At 40.3% G+C, this 22,068-nt stretch overlaps 1 protein-coding gene across 4 annotated transcripts in view; it reads right to left on the reverse strand.

Annotated features, from left to right (window-relative positions):
- Positions 1 to 412: 412 nt before the first annotated feature.
- The window catches only part of slc11a2 (solute carrier family 11 member 2), a 33,729-nt gene continuing 12,073 nt past the window's right edge, over positions 413 to 22,068 (reverse strand). For 3 of the 4 annotated variants that reach the window (XM_012956416.3, XM_012956414.3, XM_031895671.1), the window contains exons 8-17: positions 21,358 to 21,425; positions 19,913 to 20,068; positions 18,938 to 19,096; positions 17,727 to 17,813; positions 15,693 to 15,812; positions 14,990 to 15,139; positions 13,962 to 14,035; positions 12,106 to 12,259; positions 10,503 to 10,556; positions 413 to 1,498 (exon numbers count right to left, since the gene is read on the reverse strand). In XM_012956416.3, coding sequence (XP_012811870.1) covers positions 1,418 to 1,498; positions 10,503 to 10,556; positions 12,106 to 12,259; positions 13,962 to 14,035; positions 14,990 to 15,139; positions 15,693 to 15,812; positions 17,727 to 17,813; positions 18,938 to 19,096; positions 19,913 to 20,068; positions 21,358 to 21,425 — 1,103 coding nt within the window. In that variant the 3' untranslated portion in view covers positions 413 to 1,417. Of the gene's footprint in view, positions 1,499 to 10,258; positions 10,557 to 12,105; positions 12,260 to 13,961; positions 14,036 to 14,989; positions 15,140 to 15,692; positions 15,813 to 17,726; positions 17,814 to 18,937; positions 19,097 to 19,912; positions 20,069 to 21,357; positions 21,426 to 22,068 lie in introns of those variants that run through there. The other variant, NM_001123466.1, reaches the window with a different exon arrangement.

Below are 22,068 nucleotides of genomic sequence, written 5' to 3' on the forward strand. Positions count from 1 at the left end.
ACCAATATGTGTTCTGGTTTTTAACCATTAGGCCTCTGGGGGGCCCTGATAATTTGGTTGTTCGGGGCCCCGTGGTTTCTGATGGCAGCCCTGTGCCCAGACCATTGGCTAAACTACACAACCAAATCTGAGCCAGTGTGGCCACTTTGGGTGAGCCTGCCAAGCTTTGTGGATAGGGGTTACCACTATAATATGGCTGAGACAAGCTTCTGAAGCCTGTTTGTAAAGAAACTATTGATATAAAAATTTGGATAATAATCACTTACTTCTAGAGCCAAACACCCTTGTTCTAGAAGAGCTACATTCTATCTCTGCAGCAATTAGTGTGCCCAGCAGTTCCTTAAATGTGAGTGCATTCTGTGAGTGGGCTGCACTGTGCATATCATGCTTCCACCCATAACCTTGTATTATGCTGCCTGTCCCAACCCCACCCCTGCCGTAAAGACAAGGGAGCTCCATCATACTGCTACAGTCACATGTCATGTCCCCCATTGCCATCCATTTAAACAGATATTTGCTGCACCCCTTTGGGGTGGATGCTGTGTCGTACGCTATAAATTTGCCCCATCAGTAGGCCGCAGCAAGCTGTATTAAGGCTAAAACCACAGAGAACAACCCATATGTCTCTATGCAGTGTTTCTGTAGGGAGGCACCGGATCCCAGATTCCCAGCCTCTTATTGCCAGATTCAGCCAAACAAAATCTGAACCCTAAATATCACGACTTTCAACCACAATTTTCATCTTTGGTTCAAAATAATTTACATATGCAAAATTGGGTTCAAATTTGGTTTGGGATCTGGTCAAACCTTTAAATTCTGGATTCGGTGCATCCCTGGTTTTCTGATTAAGCACCAATCAATGTACCTTCCACTTGGCATTTGTGTTGAGCCACTCTCAGAGGTAGTGCAATGAATTCCTCAGGGCGCTTACACATGGGCATTTTAATATGTCTCTCTGTGCAGAGACTTTCTTAGGCGTCAAGTGCGCAGGAACGCACATGTTAATGGAGAACACATAAGAAAGCCACTGCACTGGAACACAAACTAAAACACCCCCATGTAAGAGCACTAAAACCAGTCACACACTGGTCTGTTATTGTTGCATATGACTTGACATTATTGTCAATATTGCCCAATATTACCCCAATATATTACCCAATAACAAATCTGCAATTGCAAAATTACCAGGTCTGTTCCAGTTGATCCAATTAGAATTGGACAAATTAGGAATAAGCTGGTATTTCAGTGTTTTGGTTGTACGAGTAGACCTGGCTATGTTGCCACCATCACCCGGTCCTCTTTTTTTCATACATTGTATGTGTGTCTTTGGCTAAGATTAGCACAGCACCTCCAAGTTACTCAGTAACAGACAAAGCTGGAAGCCGGCAGCCTGCGAGGGTGCTGCGTGATCCCAACATCACCGAGGGGAAGCCGTGTTTTCATTCTCCATGTTGTGAAGGAGGAAAAGCTCAGGATAGCCAGTCAGACCAAGGTGATACTGGAAAAGAGAGAGGGGTACATTAATTGGAATGGTGATAATAAAATGCCACTTTTTTGATCATTGACAAAAACAAGGTGGCAGATTTCAATTGCTAGTTATTACTAGATTACATGACTACAAATGTCCTTTGGCACCAGCTGCTTACAGCACAAATCAGGTCCCCAACCATTGGCCCAGCTGTACCTTCCATTATTCTTATTGTGGTTCCACTACCCTCAGCCAATAAAATAGCCACACACAGATACAATCATAACATGTATATCTGTGCATGAATGGGGGCTTGACCATTAGGACAAATATCTATGTAATATGGATGTCGGTTAGTTCTTGGCAAAGTTTTAAAATTTCACCTGTCGATGCACCATGTTAGCCAGTGCCTAGAGCCACAGCTCACTTCCTGTGGTTCTGATCGTCCAATAACTCAAACAATAGAAAAGGGATGTGTGGCCCCATCTTATGCTCTCTGTGCAAGTTTCCTTACACTCTGAGGGGATAACAGATCAGTCCATGTATGGCTCCTTAAACTGGGTGCAGGTACTGAGGGGCGTAACTTCAGGGGTGCGAGCCCCCCGCCCTCGCAATAATAGTGTATCCCGTGTATGGGCATCAGGCCCCTCACTCTGGCACATAAACAAGATTTTGGGGTGATACAAAGCTTGTTGTAAGTAATAAGCTTGCTATAAGTAATGCCCACATAATGGCACCTACCTGCTTGCTGTGAATTTCAAGACTGATTCAAACAAGATGTGTATGATCTATGTAGCTTATATAAAGTTCATTTTGCCAGACTAGTACAATAGAAAATAATTAGGGTGACAGGTCCCCTTTAAGTTTCAAATGAAGTAGCCTGCCCAGTAAGTTCTTATGACTCCCATAACAACAGGCAGCATGCAACTGAATAAGACATGTACTTACACTTCCATATCCATTAAAAGCAGTGGAAGAATGGAAAAGATTTTTAAAAATAATCATTTGCTCAGAGAAAAGCATCTCCCCTATACCCGCTATCCCCACTCGTCCCAGCCTAATTGTGGCAGTACTACCTGGAATATAGGTTTTTATAAGGGTAATAATGAATAAGTGAGCAGAAGAACCAGTTACTTTCTATGTATAAGCAGTAATGCCTGTTAACCCTTTAGTGGCCTGGAGTACATTTGTTTGCGAATTGAGATGCTAAATGGAACACAAGGTTTTTTGCAGGCTTGGGACTTGGTTGTGTGCGCTGGTTTTACTACCTCATGCATTCTGGGGCAGGGAGCTCACTCCCAGCACTTATGTACTGTATATAGTCTAATGTATGATATTTATACACCTTGTACAGCACTGCATACACTGTTGATAAGCTGATAAACTGCTGTTTTGCTGTTCTGTATTTCTTAGTGATATTCCCCAGACCCACAAGTACCACACCCTAGATTCTGAATAATGATTGTAACTATTTGCATTGGTTGTTGTTCCTGAAAATCTAAACATCAGCATTGTATAGTGCTTGGTACCCCTTTCTGTATCTGCCCCCCATCTTAAGTGCTGCACTTATATCATCCAAATTCAATGACATTTCCAAGAGACAGTCCTTACTTTGAGGGGGCAGATGTGTGTGAGAAGCAGTTATTTATTGTTGACACCCTAAATTCCAATTATTTTTGCTATTCATCAAACAGCATTTAGTTTTTCATTTGTTTATTCTGATATTCCTTTCATGGTTACATTGTCATATATTGGGAATGTACCACATACGCTCTTATATATTTGGGATGTGCCAAATTCTTTGTTTTACTCTCATATATTGGGATTGTACCAAATACTGTGTGTCACTTTTATATTATTATTATTTATATTAGGGATGTACTAAAATCTCTGTTTCTCACACTTATATACTGGGAATGCTCTTACACTCTAGCTGGGAGCACGTTGGATTACATAATGCACAGCAGTGTTTACTACTGAGGCATGCCTTTCAAACATAGTTTACTTCAATGACACCCCAGCTAACCAGAGTCAGTCCTGTCCCCAGATTCTGTCTATTTCCTACCAAATACTTTGGTTTTTCCTATGTTTGTTGCTCCTGCTACTGCCTACTGGAAGTTATGGATTATATTATCCCTTTGAAATTCCTTTAGAATACTTATGCCAAAAATCAGCAGCCAGTAAATAGTGTGCTCCCATCATATGAAAACAGATGTTCAAACACTAAATTGGATAAGGTACGGGGTCCATGGTGTGAATTAGATTAACGGGGAATCCCTTAGTTGCTTGACCTAGTACAACTCCTTCCCTTGCTGGGTCTGCTCTCTCTGTGTGACTGAAATACAATGGGACCCTTGAGGTGAGTCCCTCGGAACCGAGGACTAAAGGTATCTAGCGCTGTCTCACTAATTATATACACTCTATGTTCTGCTTATGATCTTGAATTGCTGTGTGACCTGGATAATCCAATTTATTTCATGTTTTTTATTTTTTAATGAAAACAAAGTTTTAAGTAAATAAAGTTTATCTATTAAAAAAGATGGTTATTCATGGTACAATTCTGGTGGCAAATTTAGTCTTGTGCGACTGGGGATAACACAGAACTAAGTCATGTTTCTGCAATCATCCAATCATTGGTCCGAGGGCCAATCAGCGTCATTTGGTTGACCAAATAGGTATGTGCTAGGGATCTAGCCTGGCCACGCCACACATTTGGATCAAAGCTTGCATATGTAATAACTCTCACTCCCACTTTCCTCAAGTTTCTTGCCCAGACACACAGGGGTGGTGCTATAGAGGTACCAGAGCATTCCAGCCATGCACTGTTCATGCCACTTTGCTTTGGGATGTTTCCCGTGTATAAAAAGCCTTACACTTTTCTTCAATCACAACTAATGATGACACAGGTTAATATTTAATATCTAACAGGTCGCCCCTAAATATTTAGGTTTAAGGTAGGTGCTGTATGAAGGTTTTAAAGGAACAGTAACACCAAAAAATGAAAGTGTATAAAAGTAACTAAAATATAATGTGCTGCTGCCCTGCACTGGTAAAAGTTGTGTGTTTACTTCAGAAAGTCTACTATAATTTATATAAATAAGCTGCTGTGTAGCCATGGGGGCAGCCATTCAAAGGAGAAAAGGCACAGGCACATAGCAGATAACAGATAAAACACTATTGTATTCTACAGAACTTATCTGTTATCTGCTATGTAACCTGTGCCTTTTCTCCTTTTTTCCAGCTTGAATGGCTGCCCCCGTGGCTACACAGCAGCTTATTATATAAATTATAGTAGTGTTACTGTAGCAAACACACCAGTTTTACCAGTGCAGGGCAACACTGCATTATATTTTTATTACTTTAAAGCTCTTTCATTTTTTGGTGTTACTGTTCCTTTAAGCTTAATGTGATATTGGCACTAAAAACTACTCATTGTTGTCGCTGATAGAGCTGCTTTTGTAAGTAATTGTTACTTGAAGTTCCCAAACCTGACTGTCTCCTTCTCAGCCTGTCAGTTATAGCTTCTAATGCTAATGGCCTCCTGCTGCTCAAATATGGCCGCCCCCTCATAGAGGGACATGGGTGATTAGAAGGGTAATGTAAAAGCACCGGGCAAACACTATAAATTACAATATCATGCAAAAGTGTTATGAAAAATGTAAAAAGGGTTTCATTTCTGGTGTCAGTATCTCTTTAAAGGAAATATAAACCCTCAAAACAAACAAATGTGCAATTACTTAGAGCAGTTCTGTCCAACTGGCGGCAGGCAGGCAGGGCAGGCACAGTATGGCACACACAGGCCAAGTATGGCACAAACCAGCCAAGAATGGCACACACAGTCAAAGTATGGCACACGCAGGCAGGGTAGGGAAGGCAGAGTATGGCACACACAGGCAGCATAGGGCAGGCAGAGTATAGCACACACAGGCAGGGTAGGGCAGGCAGAGTATGGCACACACAGGCAGGGTAGGGAAGGTAGAGTATGGCACACAGGCAGGGTAGGGAAGGTAGAGTATGGCACACAGGCAGGGTAGGGAAGGCAGAGTATGGCACACACAGGCAGCGTAGGGCAGGCAGAGTATGGCACACACAGGCAGCGTAGGACAGGCAGAGTATGGCACACACAGGCAGGGTAGGGAAGGCAGAGTATGGCACACACAGGCAGCGTAGGGCAAGCAGAGTATGGCACACACAATCAGCGTAGGGCAGGCAGAGTATGGCACACACAGGCAGGGTAGGGCAGGCAGAGTATGGCACACACAGGCAGCGTAGGGCAAGCAGAGTATGGCACACACAGGCAGGGTAGGGAAGGCAGAGTATGGCACACACAGGCAGCGTAGGGCAAGCAGAGTATGGCACACACAGGCAGAGTATGGCAGGTTTTTGCTGTGCTACCACCATTAATATGGGTATGGTCATGTGATAACACGGGTGTGGTTTCAAGTGGGTGTGCGGTTTCAAAAAGGGGAGTGGTTAAAACTGGCTTCCATTATCGGCCCTCCACCACGTAGGTCGGAAAAATTCCGACCTACTGATACAATGACTTTTAAACAGCACCACCTGCTGTTCATTTTGCCCAACTGGACACGGTAGAAATTTTCTACCAATTGGGTCCAGTTGGCTGAAATGAACAGCAGGTAGGGCTGTTTCAGTGTCATTATATTAGGATCATAAAGACTCCTAATATCTTACAGACTAAAACAAATGCCAGTCACAGAAGGTCTGAGAAAAGCATTCTGAGCAATATTACATTCATTTGTTTCAAAGGTTTACAGTTCCTTCAAGCTTTGATTTATTACCCAGTGTGAACTGAGGCTGAGAAAACAGAACAGAAGTTTTATCATACAAAAGCACAAGTTTTATCATTTGTGCTTTTGTATGTGGTTGAAATGCAGATTCTCAATGCAGACCTGGGTAAAGCTGTATGCATTAACATAGGGCATCAGTGCCACAATTTGCACCTAAATTCCGAACACTTCCACTAACAATGAATGGAAAAAAAGAAACATATATATATATATATATATATATATTATATATATGGTGACTGGAATCCACTGTGAGGCCGGCTGGCACGGTCATGGTTTGCTCTGAGGGTTTTTATTTAATATTGATGTGTGTGTCTGAGATATTGTGGTCCAAAATATAATGACTTTGACTTATCAGGGTGCTTGCTAATGTGGCCCATTTAATAGATGGTGTTATTCTGGGTGCTAGGTTCTGCAATCAGACAAAGTGAATCCATCTTTATTGAAAGAAGACACACTGAGACCATCTGATTTAAATGAATAATTTTATTAAAAGATGGATTGGGTTCAGTTAGACGACACACATTTGCATGGGTTTGAATTATTTCCCCTAATCCATACTGAGAATGCCATTGGAATGTCTGTGAAGGTTACAGCTTGTTCATGTGATATCAGCTGATTGGTTAGAATGCATAGAGGCTCTCAAGCCTATCAGATTGGGATCATTCAGTGTAATCTACATGCATATAACCTAGTTCTATACCATCTACATTTTGCCTAGCTTACTGTGTGACATCAACTGCATTTCCAAACAAAACCAGGGACATGTAATGCACAGAAAACCAATTGGTGTCCTGTTATGCACTGGTATCCATTTAATTTCCATTTTAGTGGACTTGTTATCTTATACATTTATTCTACCTTTAAAAACCAAAGCGTAGCTTGGTGCATGATGTAGATGGGGTATGCGCTTGATTTTATGGCTATTTCTGGCACGCTGGTGTAACTCCAGTACAAAAAAGAAAAATGTCATAAGTGTACAGAAGATTTCCCCCCAAATGTGCAAATTATAAACAACCCCCCCAAGGCTGCACAAGCAAAGTCAGTTATTTGAGCACACAATTATTTTTTCCAGTGTCAGTTGTGTTACTTTTAATAAAAAAAAAAAAAAGAAATCCTGCCCTACATTTAATGTCAAAGAATATAGCAGCAATCATGGTGAGTGACTTTTAAAGGCTGCCTTACACCAACTAACCCTTGAGAATCAGTCAGACTGTGAGCTGAATGGTGGATACAGCACAACTGGCCATAGCCAGGGAAGGCCAAAAGCAATAGTTTCATTGAATCAGGCTGACAACCCGAGGAACTGTATAACATTAAGTTAAAGGGGAAGTTTGCATTTAAATTAATTTTAGTATGACGTAGAGTGTTCCCCAACCAGTGGCTCAGGGGCAACATGTTGCTCACCAACCCCTTGGATGTTGCTCTCAGTGCCCCCAAACCAGGTAGTTATTTTTGAATTCCTGACTTGGAGGCAAGTTTTGGTTGAATAAAAACAAGATTTACTGCCAAATAAAGCCCCTGTAAGCTGATAGTGTGCATAGAGGCTGCCTAATAGCCAATCTTAGCCCTTATTTGGCACCTCCATGAACTTTTATGATGCTTGTGTTGCTCTCCAAGTCTTTTTACATTTGACTGTGGCTCACGAGTAAGAAAGGTTGGGGATCCCTGACGCAGACGATGATATTTTTAGATGATTTGCAATTGGTCTTCATTTTTTATTTCTTTTGTTTTTTTTAAATTATGTAGCTTTATATTCAGCAGCTCTCCAGTGTGTAATTTTAGCAGCTTATTGTTAGAGTCCAGTTTACCCTAGCAACCAGGCAGTGGTTTAAATGAGAGACAAGTTTACTAATAAGAAATGGGCCTTAATAGGAAGATAAGGAATAAAGGGTAACAATAACAATACAACTGTAGCATAACAAAGCAATAGCTTATTAACTGCTGGAGTCAGTGAGGTAGAAAAAGGCAAACAACTAATAAGAAACCAACTGACCAAATACAAATTTAACAAGAATAGGACATTTTGTAACATAGTTAACTAACTCAAAGGTTAGTTAAAAAGGGCCCCCAGCAAACCTAGTCACATTTGGCCAGCCATTTTGTGATGGGAACAAATAATGGAATCTCATTAAGATCCTAAAACCCATTTCCTTTTCTCTATATAGGAGGTGGGCCTTTATTGCCAATTTACTTTATAGAAATCACATAGTATTGTGTCATGTTAAAAACTATGACAAACACATTCAACAGCCACAACAGGTCATAGAAATACAATAAGAATGAGAGCACATATGGTTGATCAAACTCCAAATGCTCAGTTAAAGATAGGGGTGACTGGTTGCCCCTCAGCCTGGCAGCCTGGGCCGCAGGGCAGTGAATCTACAGTAGTCACGTCTTTCCTGACGCTAACCAATGGTACCAAGTTGTTACCCAGTAACATTCAAAATGTTGTTCTGTCTGAAGGAAGCACTTTGTTAGGGACGGCTGAGACTGCACATAATAGTAAGTATGTATAGAATACTATAATTGTAGCACATGTAACGTTACCGTATGTGCAATCTAATACACTAATCTATTTAAATATAAATCATGTAAAAAGCTGCATAGTTCAAAAAACTGTGAAAAAGGATCAGGGTGGGTCACCTAAGAATTACAGTGATTACTGGAAACAAGCTACAATATGACTTTTCCTTACTGCGATGCAGTATGGTATGGAGAAAGACAAACAAGGTGCCCGCTACACTCTGTGCTCCTTATGGTGTGCAGCAAAATGGTCATGATACACTCTAGCAGCTATGCCCAACACAATAGGCAGCTTTATAATCACTTGATTCTATGCAAAATCTGTTTCTAACACAACACTGGGGAGGAGCAGTGAATGCCAAGCAACTGTGCTGTGATTGGGTAGCATGGCCACGTCACGTGGAACAGGAAATGTCCCTTAGTAACAGCCCTGCCGGCAGTCACTGGCTTCCTTAGTCCATACAAATCTTACTAAACTGACATTTGTTAAATTGCGTAGGAACAGTTGGACTCCTGAAATACACACATTTCATCTGCCTTTAAAAGGAGCGAGTGGATGCCTTGCAATAAGTGGGAATAAGCAGGAAGAAGGAGGGTTATTCTTTCATTTTGTTATGACATGAAATGACACATGCTGCTGCCTTTAGAGAAAATGCTGGTAAAACTTGCAGCTAATCACTTCACTGTTATAGACAGTCACAAAGTTTCACCTGAAACATGGATATTTTTTTTAAAAAAAAAAAAATTGCTCATGGAGGAGAGAGCCCACTGCTGGTTGTCTGTAAACCAGTCTGCAGACCAAAATCTCTCCCTATGCAAGATCAAAAATGTTGCAAAAATATCTTAGGGCGAAGCATTTGGTGCCCTGGCTTTACAACATATGAGATCGCCCCGACCATAAAGTGTGAATGTTTCTAAGTGCTGTAAGAAAGCTGCTGCATGTTTCAAAAGTGGTGTGTAAAGGAGTGACCTCCGATTGTGACTGTTTCTGCCTCTGCTGCACTATGCTCTCAACAAGTGGTGTGTGCCTTTTCTTCTGTATTCCCTATGTCTCCCGTGTAATCAAGAAACAATCAATTCCATACTTCTGCCACACATCTCTCTGGACTTGCATAAGGGTAACATTGGGTGTATAACATAACATGTGACCTCTATGAGCAATCACTAGCCATTTTTCTGTTAAGAGTCTCTTTTTTGGCTTGCAGACTGCAGCATTTCTAGTACTGGCTGTTACTTGAAAATAATCTGAAATGGTACCAGCCTCACCATCAAGGAAGCAGTACACGAGAGGCTCACTATATATTGCGACAGTTACAATTCGATTCGAGACATGTGAAACCCACAGATGGTAATTAAGGCACCCAGAGACCAAAGATAGAGAGCTCTCTGTCCCAAAACAGGCAATAAAAATGTGTTTCCATGGAAAACAATACATCCCAGTCATTCAAAAGGGAGCACAGGCAGCACAAATGTATTATCATTATCGCTACATTTACGCAATACAGTTCATCCAGTAATTTATACAACAAGATTGGAATCCTCTGTGCTAACCGCACATACATTTATATGTTCACACAGTAAACCATAGAAACACACAGGCTCTGATGGCTACTTGCCATACTCGTACAAACAACACTTTGTTAGTAATTAACAGAGAGATTTGGCTGATCTTCGGCAAGCATAATTTGATGGATGCTTACCGTCTGGCCGCATTGAAGGAATGAGAGGCCCAGTGCAACCAAACACTGCCATGTCTGCAGGACAGAAAAAAGCACAAACACATATACAATCAGACATATTATGATATTATACAGTTTCATTACATTGCATGAGATGTACATAAATTATTAATAATTTTTAGATGAGCAAAGATTCACTCACTAATAAAGGTGCTACGTTGCACCAGTGCAGTTCGTAATAGTATTAGCATGCTGCATGGCTGCACGTAAATCAGTTTAGTCTGCAGCATGCATCTAAATTAAATGCTAATTAGTCATTAGGGATGTGGATTCTATATGTGGCCGGTATTAAGGGGGTGAGGTGGTAACTCTAGCTGTGAGCTGACTGATTTACAGAGTGCTGTTTTTCCACTATTCTGAGTATATGATCATATTCACAAAGCGATCATAAAAGCTCTTCCAAAAGCTGTATGATATTGGCATAATCAGGTTCCTTTATAAGTTTCATCACATACTACAATATGCTTCAATGACTTTCAACTGTTTAACCAATTGTATCAGTAGTTCCCAAAATGTGGGTCTGGCCCTTCTAGAAAGGCCGATAATTGTGAAAATGCCTATTAGCTCACTTAGATGCTCATTTAAGACAGGCCTAAAGGTAATAGAGGGTGAAACAGGTCTGGACTGGGATTCAAAATAGGCCCTGGCATTTTGTTTGCACAGTGGCCCCGACACCAGCCAATAGATAGTGACTGTCTTACAGCAGCCCCTCTGGCATTTGCCAGAAATCTGCCAGTCTGGGGTGAAAATTGAGGTGAACATTGTCCTAGAAATTTTTTGTTTAGATCTGAATTGCTGATACAGCAATGTTTCCATACATCTGCAGCTTTGGTATAAGCAAACAGATAAATGTGAAAAATAATTAATCATAGAGTTCTGCAGAAATGCTACAAAAGGTTCTATCTCAATAAGCTTTGTCCATGGACAGTTTAAGGGTAAAATTACTAGTAACAGCTACTTGTCATAGCTACTAAAATAGACAATGCTGATCATTTAATGATAATTATCTCTATGTGTGTGTTTTAACAGAGGCAATTCTCAGTATATTCTATGGCAGGGTATTTTCTAGCATTTAGTAGCCATGACAAGTAGCTGCTTCTAGTAGCTCCATGCGTCTTCACCCTAACCCAGACAGACAGGTAACGATGTAATTTTGCAGCATGTCTATAGAACATATACCATTATTTGTGTATACAAAAGGGGGCTATATAGGCATTAGCTTAGCTCAAGAAGGGATTGGAAGACAAGCAAAACACCATTCTTGTCAGTGAATCAGGGCTCACAGGCTGCCATGTGTACTTGTATGTATGTATAAAGTAGTCACTAATTCTATAAATGACTGCACCGCATGTGGAATAACACAAAATTACTTTGTCATGCCACAGTGATAGTAAAATACAAGAAACTGACTTGTCTGTGATCCACATAAGATGACAAATGAAGTTAACCTCCTCTATTGGTAAGGAGTTTTTGCCCAGTATGACCAGAACTGGGAACAGAGTCATATGCGCAAGCATGTGGCACAGAATGTACATAAATGCTGAAAGAGGCAAGTACTACTTACCAAATATGCTACAAAGCATAAGTACGCAACCGACAGCACCGCTGCTCCCACATAATAGGCTATGTGTCCTAGTGCAGAGACATATACAACCACAAAGTACATGTTTATGCTGCATACAATGAGGATCAGGATCCCTCCAGCAATCTTCCAGCCTCTGTAACAAAGAAAGGAAACAAAAGAATTAGACTTGATATCTATCTGAGCACTGTTTTGTGCTATAAAAGCCAAATATGTCTACAATAAAGGCAGGCATACACGGTCAGATTTTGTACACTCAAGTGTATATTGAGTCATTTTGTGAAATTGTGAAAATGCCTCCACTCCCAACACTTGAGGCACATTTATGAGCAACAGCATGAATTCAGTCTTTACAATAAAAATCATTGGGAAACTATGATCAAAATTACCTTTAAACAGTCAGACCACCTCAAGAAAAGAAAGGTTTTCAAAAAAGGGCAAACCAGAAATTCATAAAGCTACTTTATAGCAGGGGTCCCCAGCCTTTCTTACTTGTGATCCACAGTCAAATTTAAAAAGATTTGAAGAGCAACACAAGCACCATAAAAGTTCATGGAGGTGCCAAATAAGGGCTAAGATTGGCTATTAGGCAGCCTCTATGCACACTATCAGCTTACAGGGGGCTTTATTTGGTAGTAAATATTGTTTTTATTCAGGAATTCAAAAATAACTACCTGGTTTGGGGGCACTGAGAGCAACATCCAAGGGGTTGGTGAGCAACATGTTGCTCAAGAGCCACTGGTTGAGGATCACGGATTTATAGCATCAGATGCAATTGTGTCAGTTGTGTCATTAGTAAATGAGCCCTTATAACTTATGGTTGGCTAGCTAGAAATAAACTTGCTAAAAAGATGACCGTTGCCTCCTTAGTGGAGCAAATTAGTGTGACCCACAGTTACAGTGTTGTACATGATTTTCCATGCAGAGGAAAAAAAAATGGTCTAATGAGTTCTTGGGCATGCAGAGGGCAGCAAAAATGTCTTGGATTGTCTGGCCGTGTTTCTAGAGTTAATGTTCTCTGATAAGAGTGTTCAAACTGCTTTACTGAAGGATCTTCTTTGGAGTAAACCAAGCAGCGCCTTCCACTGGAAGAACACGAGCACTGAAGTAAAGCCAAATCTTATGCAGCAAGACAGTTACCCTAATGCCACAAAAATATTTATTCTAGCAAAAATATGAGATTTAGCAAAGTCCCAAGCTACATGGTTCTCTTTCCAAAGAAAGCTATCAAATATAACAGCTGTTTTCTTGGTAATACCAGACAGTATTTAACAGTGCCACAACAGGGAACAGTTACAGAACCAGCGCTCACACACTACAAATAGTGCAGCAGCACCGGCTGGTGTCATTCTGAACATCTGAATGCATCTGGTGCAGGAACTTAATTTCAGCCCATTAACAATACACCTACACTTTGGCCTACTTTTAAATAGTAGGACTTCCTTCCCATACTTTAAGGCGCATGTGAATGCAGTGCATGTAGAATGTAGGTTACAGTGCTCCACAAATCTTAAGTGTATGTGCACTAAAGCTTCTCTGGATTTCCTGTACAAGATTCCTTGGTGCAGGATTAGTGAACACGATTGGCTTCTGACTGAATAGATTCCAGCTGCATTTGGTAAATCTATTCCCCAGGTAATTAAATCAGTGGGTGTGATTATAAACCTGTTGGTGTGGTTGTAAATTTAACACCATACCAGTGACTCCCAGAGTCATTCAGATTAATGCAAATGGCCAGCATGGCTCTCTGTTTGTCTAAGTGTGGCATATCATTACTTTTCTTCAACAAACTAACACCGCCACCCCCTTGTACACAGCATGAAGTGGTTTATACTTACATCCCATTTGCAAACTCACTCATCACAGATGGAAGACTGGTAAATGTCAGGATTGGTATCAAAGCAAAGGGAAGCTAAAATATCAAAATTAATCAGTTCAAATAATATATAAGCAAAGACTAAGTCATATAGTTCTACACACAGCTGAAGACTGATGTTTATTGAAGTCCTATGCCAAATGCATTTTGTTTCAAACTGGCCCCCACTTAAATTATTGTTTGTCTTTGTTTACTCTATTCTTCCTAGTATATTATTAGTTTATTAACACTTCATTAAAATACAGATACAAAGTTAAAGTTGGGTTCATAGCTTTTTAAATTGTGATCACTATGGCATGGTTAATAACTATTCTGTTTAATGCTGGGGACTGCCACAGGTCACTTCAAACTAATAGCGACTTGGACTGCCCTTTCCATAATTTTATAGTGATATGTGGGCAGAATGCCTATGGGCATTACTAGATACTCCTGAAAGCCAAGCATGAGAGCTAATTAGTGCAAGATTTTGGGCACTTTTTGCCATGTTAGAATAGGGGACCCATCCGTCCCATTTCAGGACCATATGCCCTGGAAAAAAGAGTCCAGGTAAAGAGTTCCCATCAGCAACTTTTGACTCAATAATGTCTTTATTTTGCCTCACCCCACATGTCTAAGGTCTTTATAATAATGGGTGTGGTAACATGGGCATGGCATTAAGTGGGCTTTAATTATTGGCTTGTCAGAAACATTCCCTTGGTACACAGAAGTTGTACAGCACTGATCTAAATGCATGCACCCATTTATCTTGTAGATTGTAAGCAGGGCAGGGCTCTCTGCACCTCTTGTATCGGTTATTGATTGCTTTATATGTTACTGCATGTCCAATGTATGTAACCCACCTATTGTACAGCGCTGCAGAATATGTTGGCGCTTTATAAATACATGTTAATAATAACAATAAATTGTACAGTGCTATGGAGTATGTTGGTGCATTATAAACAGCTGTTAATATAAAAATAAAAAAACTTTGTCAGACTGATTATCTCTCACCTGCAAACTTTGGAGCACATTTAGAAAATCATTCATTCCTGTAAGATGCTGAACATCTTGAAAAATGGCCACAAGGAGAGTAGGGGTAATAGCAATAGATCGGGTCAAAAAAACTCGTGCAAAGCGAGACCATTTCAAGTTCAAAAAACCCTAAAGAGAGAAAATTCTATTGTTAGGCGGTAATGTAGAGCCGGGTGACAAGGTTTATGAAAGGAATGCATGCAGTTGGATATTTTTACATAAATGAGAGACTGGAGTTATAAAAATAACATAGGAAATATCAAAGGTTTCCCCTGGCTGCATGTTAAAACACTGCTTGTCTTGTTAATCAGTCACCTACATTTGAGTCTACATTAATGCATAATGAAAGTCATTATAAGTTCACCCATTAATTCATCATCATTTCATATAGTAAATTAAGTTTAAAAAAAGACCAACACAGATGGCAAAAGAGTGACTGCAAATATCAGAAATTGCCAAGAATGACTTGCCATTGTAATCAAGGGGCACCACAGTGTGACTGTTAATGAACAAAATAGATACCAGTATTATCAGATTACTGAACACAAGTGCAAGACTAAAATTACCAATATTTACCTACCTAAATTACCTAGATTATAATAAAGGTTATCCCTATTGCAGAATCTGCTAATATCCTGCAGCCTATAACATGTCAAATGCAAAGAGAAAGTGTGAGACATACCTCCATTACAAACTGCCCAGAGTATGTGCCAGTCATTGTGGAACTCTGTCCTGCTGCTAGAATGCCCACTGCCCAGATGTAGAGAGCTGGAGCACCAAAAAAACATCCCAGAACCACACCCTGTAAGATAAAAATGAACAAACCGTATCACACATGAGCAATATTATCAATCCCCTAAATTGTACTCTTCCTTGAGTGCAAAACTGCTACACTGAGCGTCAGCAAAGCAGTACTTGAAACCACAGTAGTCGGCACACCAACTGGTACATATTATCAATGCCTAAGGTTACACTTTGGAGTGTTTGCAAACACAAACTTTCAGAAGCACACTGTAGCCTATGAATATAGGCTATTAGGCTGGTGGCACACGGGAAAATTAGTTGCCTGCGATGAATCTTTGGTACCGTGGGCGACCGATCTTCCCAAAATCCCTTCCCACCGGCAAGAATGTGAATTGACTGTCCAATGGCAGACTGGACATAGAGACCCTATGACTACACAACATACAGATTGCATACATATTTGATGTAAAAAATGCTGTTTCACATCTTTATCAGCCATCTCACATCAGTGGGTATACTGCATCTGTATATCTTACATGTAGCAGTTTAGTGCACCAGATTTGTATAAACTCAATATTGCATCAACTGCATCCGCCTAAAAAGAAGCATAATTTAAATATACTTCAGTTAGAAGATCAGTACTGTTTCTATAAAATAAATGACCTTGTGTAGCTAAATTCACCGTTCGTCTCCTCTCCAACTGGAAGCTGCATGTAGAAAACCTTTGACGGCGGGCTGGAGTAGCGAGAAACACTCTACTTCCTAACCCTTTGGAATGCTGAGCAGCGCTGATAGTTTCTCACTACTTCAACCAGTTGGCTGGCTAAGGATTTCGCCCTGCAGCTTCCAGATTGAGAGAAGACGAACAGTGAACTGAGCTGTACAAGGTCACTCTTTTACAGAAATGGTACGGATTTTCTAACTGAAGTATATTTCAATTACGCTTCTATTTAGATGAAGCAGTTGATGCAATTTTTTTTTAGCCTTAACTACTTTAAGCAGAACACCATTCTGCTTAATGGCTGGGTACTAAATCCAATCTGAATATCCCTGAATTAAATGGTGTTAATTATAGGAAAATTAAATTCCTTGCTCGTATGATTAGTTCCTGAGCAGAGAATAAAATATCTTTCTGTAACTTTTATTAATAGCAAAATTTACAGATACTTTATAAATTAGCCCATATCTCTTGCTCTGCTGCACAAGGTCACATATGCACATAAACAAATAAAACCTCAATTTCACATTTCCTAATTTTAAACCATTTCTTGTGGTTCCCCAATGTGTAATGCATAACACATTTGTCCCGGATTTTACATTTTCCTGAATCCCACCATTTTTTTCTGGTCCCCTGAAAAATTTAAAATTGGGATTCTACTGTCCCCAGAAAGAAAATGTGATCAGAAGATATTTCCTGCTTTCCTATGTAGTATAAGTGAGGGATCTAAACATAGGTTGACCCTCGGTATACAGCATGACTAGTCATACACTGAACTAGAGAGAATCCAGATAAAAGTGACTATTTCTATCAAGGGAAGGGAGGATCTATATAGAGGTAGTTTACCAAGCAAAAATTGAACTTACTCGAGAGGATAAGGGGTCTTTCCATAATATGGATCTTTGAACTTTAAGTCCACTAAAAAATCATCTCAACATAATTATAAACCCAATAGGATTGTTTTGCCTCCAATAAGGATTAATTATATCTTAGTTGGAATCAAGTTCAAGGTACCGTTTTATTATTACTGAGAAAAAGAAAGTCATTTTTAAAAATGTGAATTATTTGATTATGATGGAGTCTATGGGAGATGGTTTTCCCATAATTTGGCTCTATCTGGATAATGGATCCCATACCTGTATAGCTTAAAAAGAGGGCTTTTAACACTATCTCCTACACCCATATAGAATTCAGAAGCCAAACAGGAATTTTGTTAGACAGCTTTCAACTAAGTTGCCTTTTAAAAATACTTACTCCTTTGAAAATGTCAACTTGCAGAGGGTCAGTATTATTTGGAAATAAGTTACTTTGAGGACTACTCTTGTTAAGGCACTCATTAAACTGTAAATGGAAAGAAAGAACAAGATAAGTGAAAAGATCTGTGGAAGAGAATACCACAAATAAATACTGCAGCTCTATAACACCTTATTACCAACAGATGCATAATGCTAACGTACCTGAGCCCAAAATGCTGAGTTGCAGGCATGGTGGTAAGATATGGCTGCTTCACATGTGCTCAGAACATACACTACTGTTATTGCCAACACCGAACTTGAACAGTGAAAGCTAGGACTAGATAAGGACCAAAGCTCTACCTCAGTGACCACAGTAGTGTGTGTGTGTAAGCATGCAGACAGAGCAGCCACCAACATGGCTGTAAAATGTTATGTGGGAGCAGGAACCCTTTTTTAAGCAACAGGTCCAGCAGGGTCACATGCATTGACCAATAAGTTTCCCACTTCGTCTGCAATAAAATTGATCCCGTGCACAGCCACCTTTACTCTGATACTATTTTATCAGATATGATCCTCACTGAAGAATACACAAGAGCACATAGTAATTTTAAGATCCCATTTTGTCTCCCAATTAGTGGGCAAAATCAAGCTGATCTGGTCATTTGACCCCCAGAGCCAAAAAGTGCGTTGCAACTGCCCATGTCCACCCCATGTCACTATGGCTGTATTTTACACCCTGTAATGATATTCTGGGGAAGTGTCCATATATACCTGATCGTGTTTGTTGTGCATTAAAAGCCTTGTGTATTTTGTGCATTGAAACTACTGGCATCATTACTGGCAGATTCTAAAAAATGGTTACATTTTAAGATTAATCTATAAGCAAATATCCACCAGCACACCATGGCCCCTTAGGTAAAGAAACTCTGGTGCACAGTATGAGGGATCAGTACCCTCCTCAGCATAAACTAGAAAAAAAGCAGGACACAAGACTGAATGCGAGTGGGGTAACCCCTGTGTGTTTGCTTAATTGTGTAACTTTTCAGGGACATGCCCATTCATCCGACATGTCTGGTAAAGGGGTGTATCCCTGAAACATTTCACAGAGAACCCTGTAGCAGTGATACGGAGCTGAAACATCGCAGGGAAAACCAAAATACTATAACTATATAAGTATATATGCATTCAGTACACACTGGTTAAAATCAGTGAGTCAGGGGTAGGGCTTACCACTTCTTGGTTTGTCTTTCCATAAAAGGCTTCCGCAAACACAGCTACCACAAAAACATTAATGAGGAAGGAAATAAATAAAGCAATGCTTGATTCGATGAAAAAGTATTTATTGGCCTCTCTGACTTCTTTCTTGTTTGCACGATTGATCTCCCTGGACTGCACAAAAAGAGAGACACTAGTTAGAGAGAGACCTTACACCTCACAAACAAGATACATAGAATTCATGCACCTGCTCACAGTCCTAGTTTCTTTTTTCCATTGTGCCCAACTGTCAAAACCTCCTGACCAAAATAGACTACCATATACTTCTGTATACTTGCCTTAATGAGTGACCAATCAAACTCTTGTGTGTTTTAAGTACAATAGTGGAACACCAAGTTGACCGATGACATCCATATGGTTGGAACCACCTCCATACAGCAGTCCAAACCAGTTCTATATGCTCCTTCAGTCGAATGCAATCTGGCATTCATGTGTGGCCAAAACATACCTACCTAAGACCTAATAACTGGGTCCACAACTAATCTGCCACACCTATGTGTGGACATATTATAGTTTTTATTCTCCATTGAAGCCCAAAACCTTAATTTATACAACTGAAGCACCTGGAATGTTGTAGAACATTTTAGCACTGTTTTTTACCCATATTAATAAAAATAGTGTATTTTAGATTATGCCATATTAGACTGCACAGTAGCTACTCAAAGTTTCATATAAGGGTAGGGGGAGACTGAGCTGAAGCATGTGAATGATCTAGTAGTCTAGAACTAGTTCTAGGCTCTTCTTAAAGTATGTGCAATCCATTGGCCTCCTGCTGAACATAAATCTATGATGTATTCCTTGAGCTGAACAGGGTAAACAACAATATTGAAGTTACTCCATATTTGGTCCTTGTAAGGTAGATAATGAGATTCCCATTATACAACCACATGAAGAGAAGAGAATGAGCTGTTATAGATGATATATATATACCTTAACCAAAGCCGAATGTAGATACATGTTGTGTGGCATGATGACAGCTCCCACGATGCCCACAGCCTGCTCCAGCTGGGGTGCTCCACAGTCTTTACAGTAAGGAAAGAACATGCCTTTAAGAAGCTCCCCTTGGTTGGGGCTAACCCGAACATACTAAAAGAAAGATAAGAGAGCTTGTTGGCCCCACAAGTGTAGACATGAAAAAAGTGCATTCTTGTGCTACTTTAAAAGGAGACGTAAACCCAAACATAAAATAAAAGGAAATAAAATGTCATTCTAGTGAAAGCACTATTTGTCTAACTTTAAAGGAGACCTATATCCCCCGGGCGCAAAAAGCCGTCTTAACTATCACTGCCTACACCTCCCTCATCTCTCCCTTTTCGCATTGTTTTTAAGTTTAAACTCTGTCCCTATCACTAACTGCTAGCTAAAAATGCAGAGTAGCGCAGCAGCGTACCTGGCCGACATCTTCTTACCAACTGAAGACACTTCAGGTCTCTCAGCTGATACGAACCTGCTTGCGCAGTTGGAGGCAGCAGGAAATCCGCTTCAACTGCACATGTGCAAGCAGGGTGCGTGCCGGCAGTGAGGCCCGAAGCTTCTACGATTGAACAGAAGATGGAGCCCAGGTATGCAGCTGCACTGCTCTGCATTTTTAGGTTACAAAGTATGCGATATGCGACAGGTGAGGGGGGTCAAGGCAGGTCAGTTAAGGGGGTTTTTATAGCTGGGGGGTGTAGTTCTCCTTTAAAAATCAACCTTTGATTAATATATACTGGAAAGTTGCTTAGAATTAAATTTCCTTATATTAAGCAAAATGTTATTTTGGGTTCACATCCTCTTTATTAGGGTTATGAGATAGAATCAAATAGACAAATAAGTACAAAACACAGAAACAAAACTAAAATACTATTAACAACATTTAGAATATACAAGTTACAATAACTTATCAGGGCTGAGCATATTTGAATTCTGACTATTATGAGTCCTACCTACTGTATATGGGCCTCAAACATGTCTGCAGCAATTAAAATGAAGCATGACCTACAGTATAATCCTAAATCTATTGACAGATACTGCAGTGGTTATCTATTTTAGCTTGAAGTGGTTGATCACAGTGGCCAATACTAAGCTATTAAGCAGCTAACAAGTTACAGACAGTTTACAAAGAACACAGCGGATACTGGCAAAAAAAATGTGAGAGGCTGCATTTCACAGCCAATATCTGCTGCGTCTGTCTGCACCCAAGCAGAGACAACACTTCTGGGTGCAGGCAAGGTAGGAGGCTAATGCCATTGGAGTTGTTGATTCTCGGCCTCAGTTTTCATGCAGGTTGAAAATCAGCCCCGTGTGGCATTAGCCTAACCTCTCTAGTAAGATCGGCTGGGCCTTGACTTGGTCTGTGCAGTAAAAGTCTCTTATAAGATAACAAAATGTCATACCTCATACCCAAATGTAAGTGCCATAATTGTAATAAGGAACCCAAAAAATGCTTCCAGTTTGCGCAGACCTGCAAGTAAATAGAGTATTGTGTAAAATTGTTGCTTCACAACCCATAATGATAATCATTTTAGAATATGACGAAACCACTGGATGCAGAACAAGAAGTAGAGAAGTTTCAGTGGTAGACAAAACGCAAGCGGCCACCTGTTATCTCTTCTGACAGTAGCGTATGAAAAGCTCTATATTGTTCACACACAGACTGCTAGACCTTACTTCAAAACACATCAAAACATCAAAACACTTACTTACAAATTAGTTTGATTTTAACCTTGTGTACAGTATAGTATAATGCTGATTACAAATGCAAAAAATCTGCGGGGTAATAACTATGGTCTGGGCACTCCACGTAAATAATCTTCAGGGCTCAGTGTGGGGGAATACTGTACGGCAGACCCGCCACCTAAGGTCTGCAGTATGGTACTTATTCCACTTACAAAAACAATCAGGCTCTGTATTTCAAGCTAGTGTTGGGCAGGAGGACATGGGCCCCAGAGGGTATTGGACCTCAAGGGCCCTCCACCTTACACAGTTGGCCTGCAGAAAATTGGAACCATTGCATAAGCCCTGGTACATGTACACGTGGCAGATATCTGCTCCGAAATGTAAACTCGTTTTCATTCTTTATTTGATATCCGCCGCATGTGCCTGCA

Source organism: Xenopus tropicalis, chromosome 2 (assembly GCF_000004195.4).
Source record: "Xenopus tropicalis strain Nigerian chromosome 2, UCB_Xtro_10.0, whole genome shotgun sequence".
Lineage (NCBI taxonomy): Eukaryota > Metazoa > Chordata > Amphibia > Anura > Pipidae > Xenopus > Xenopus tropicalis.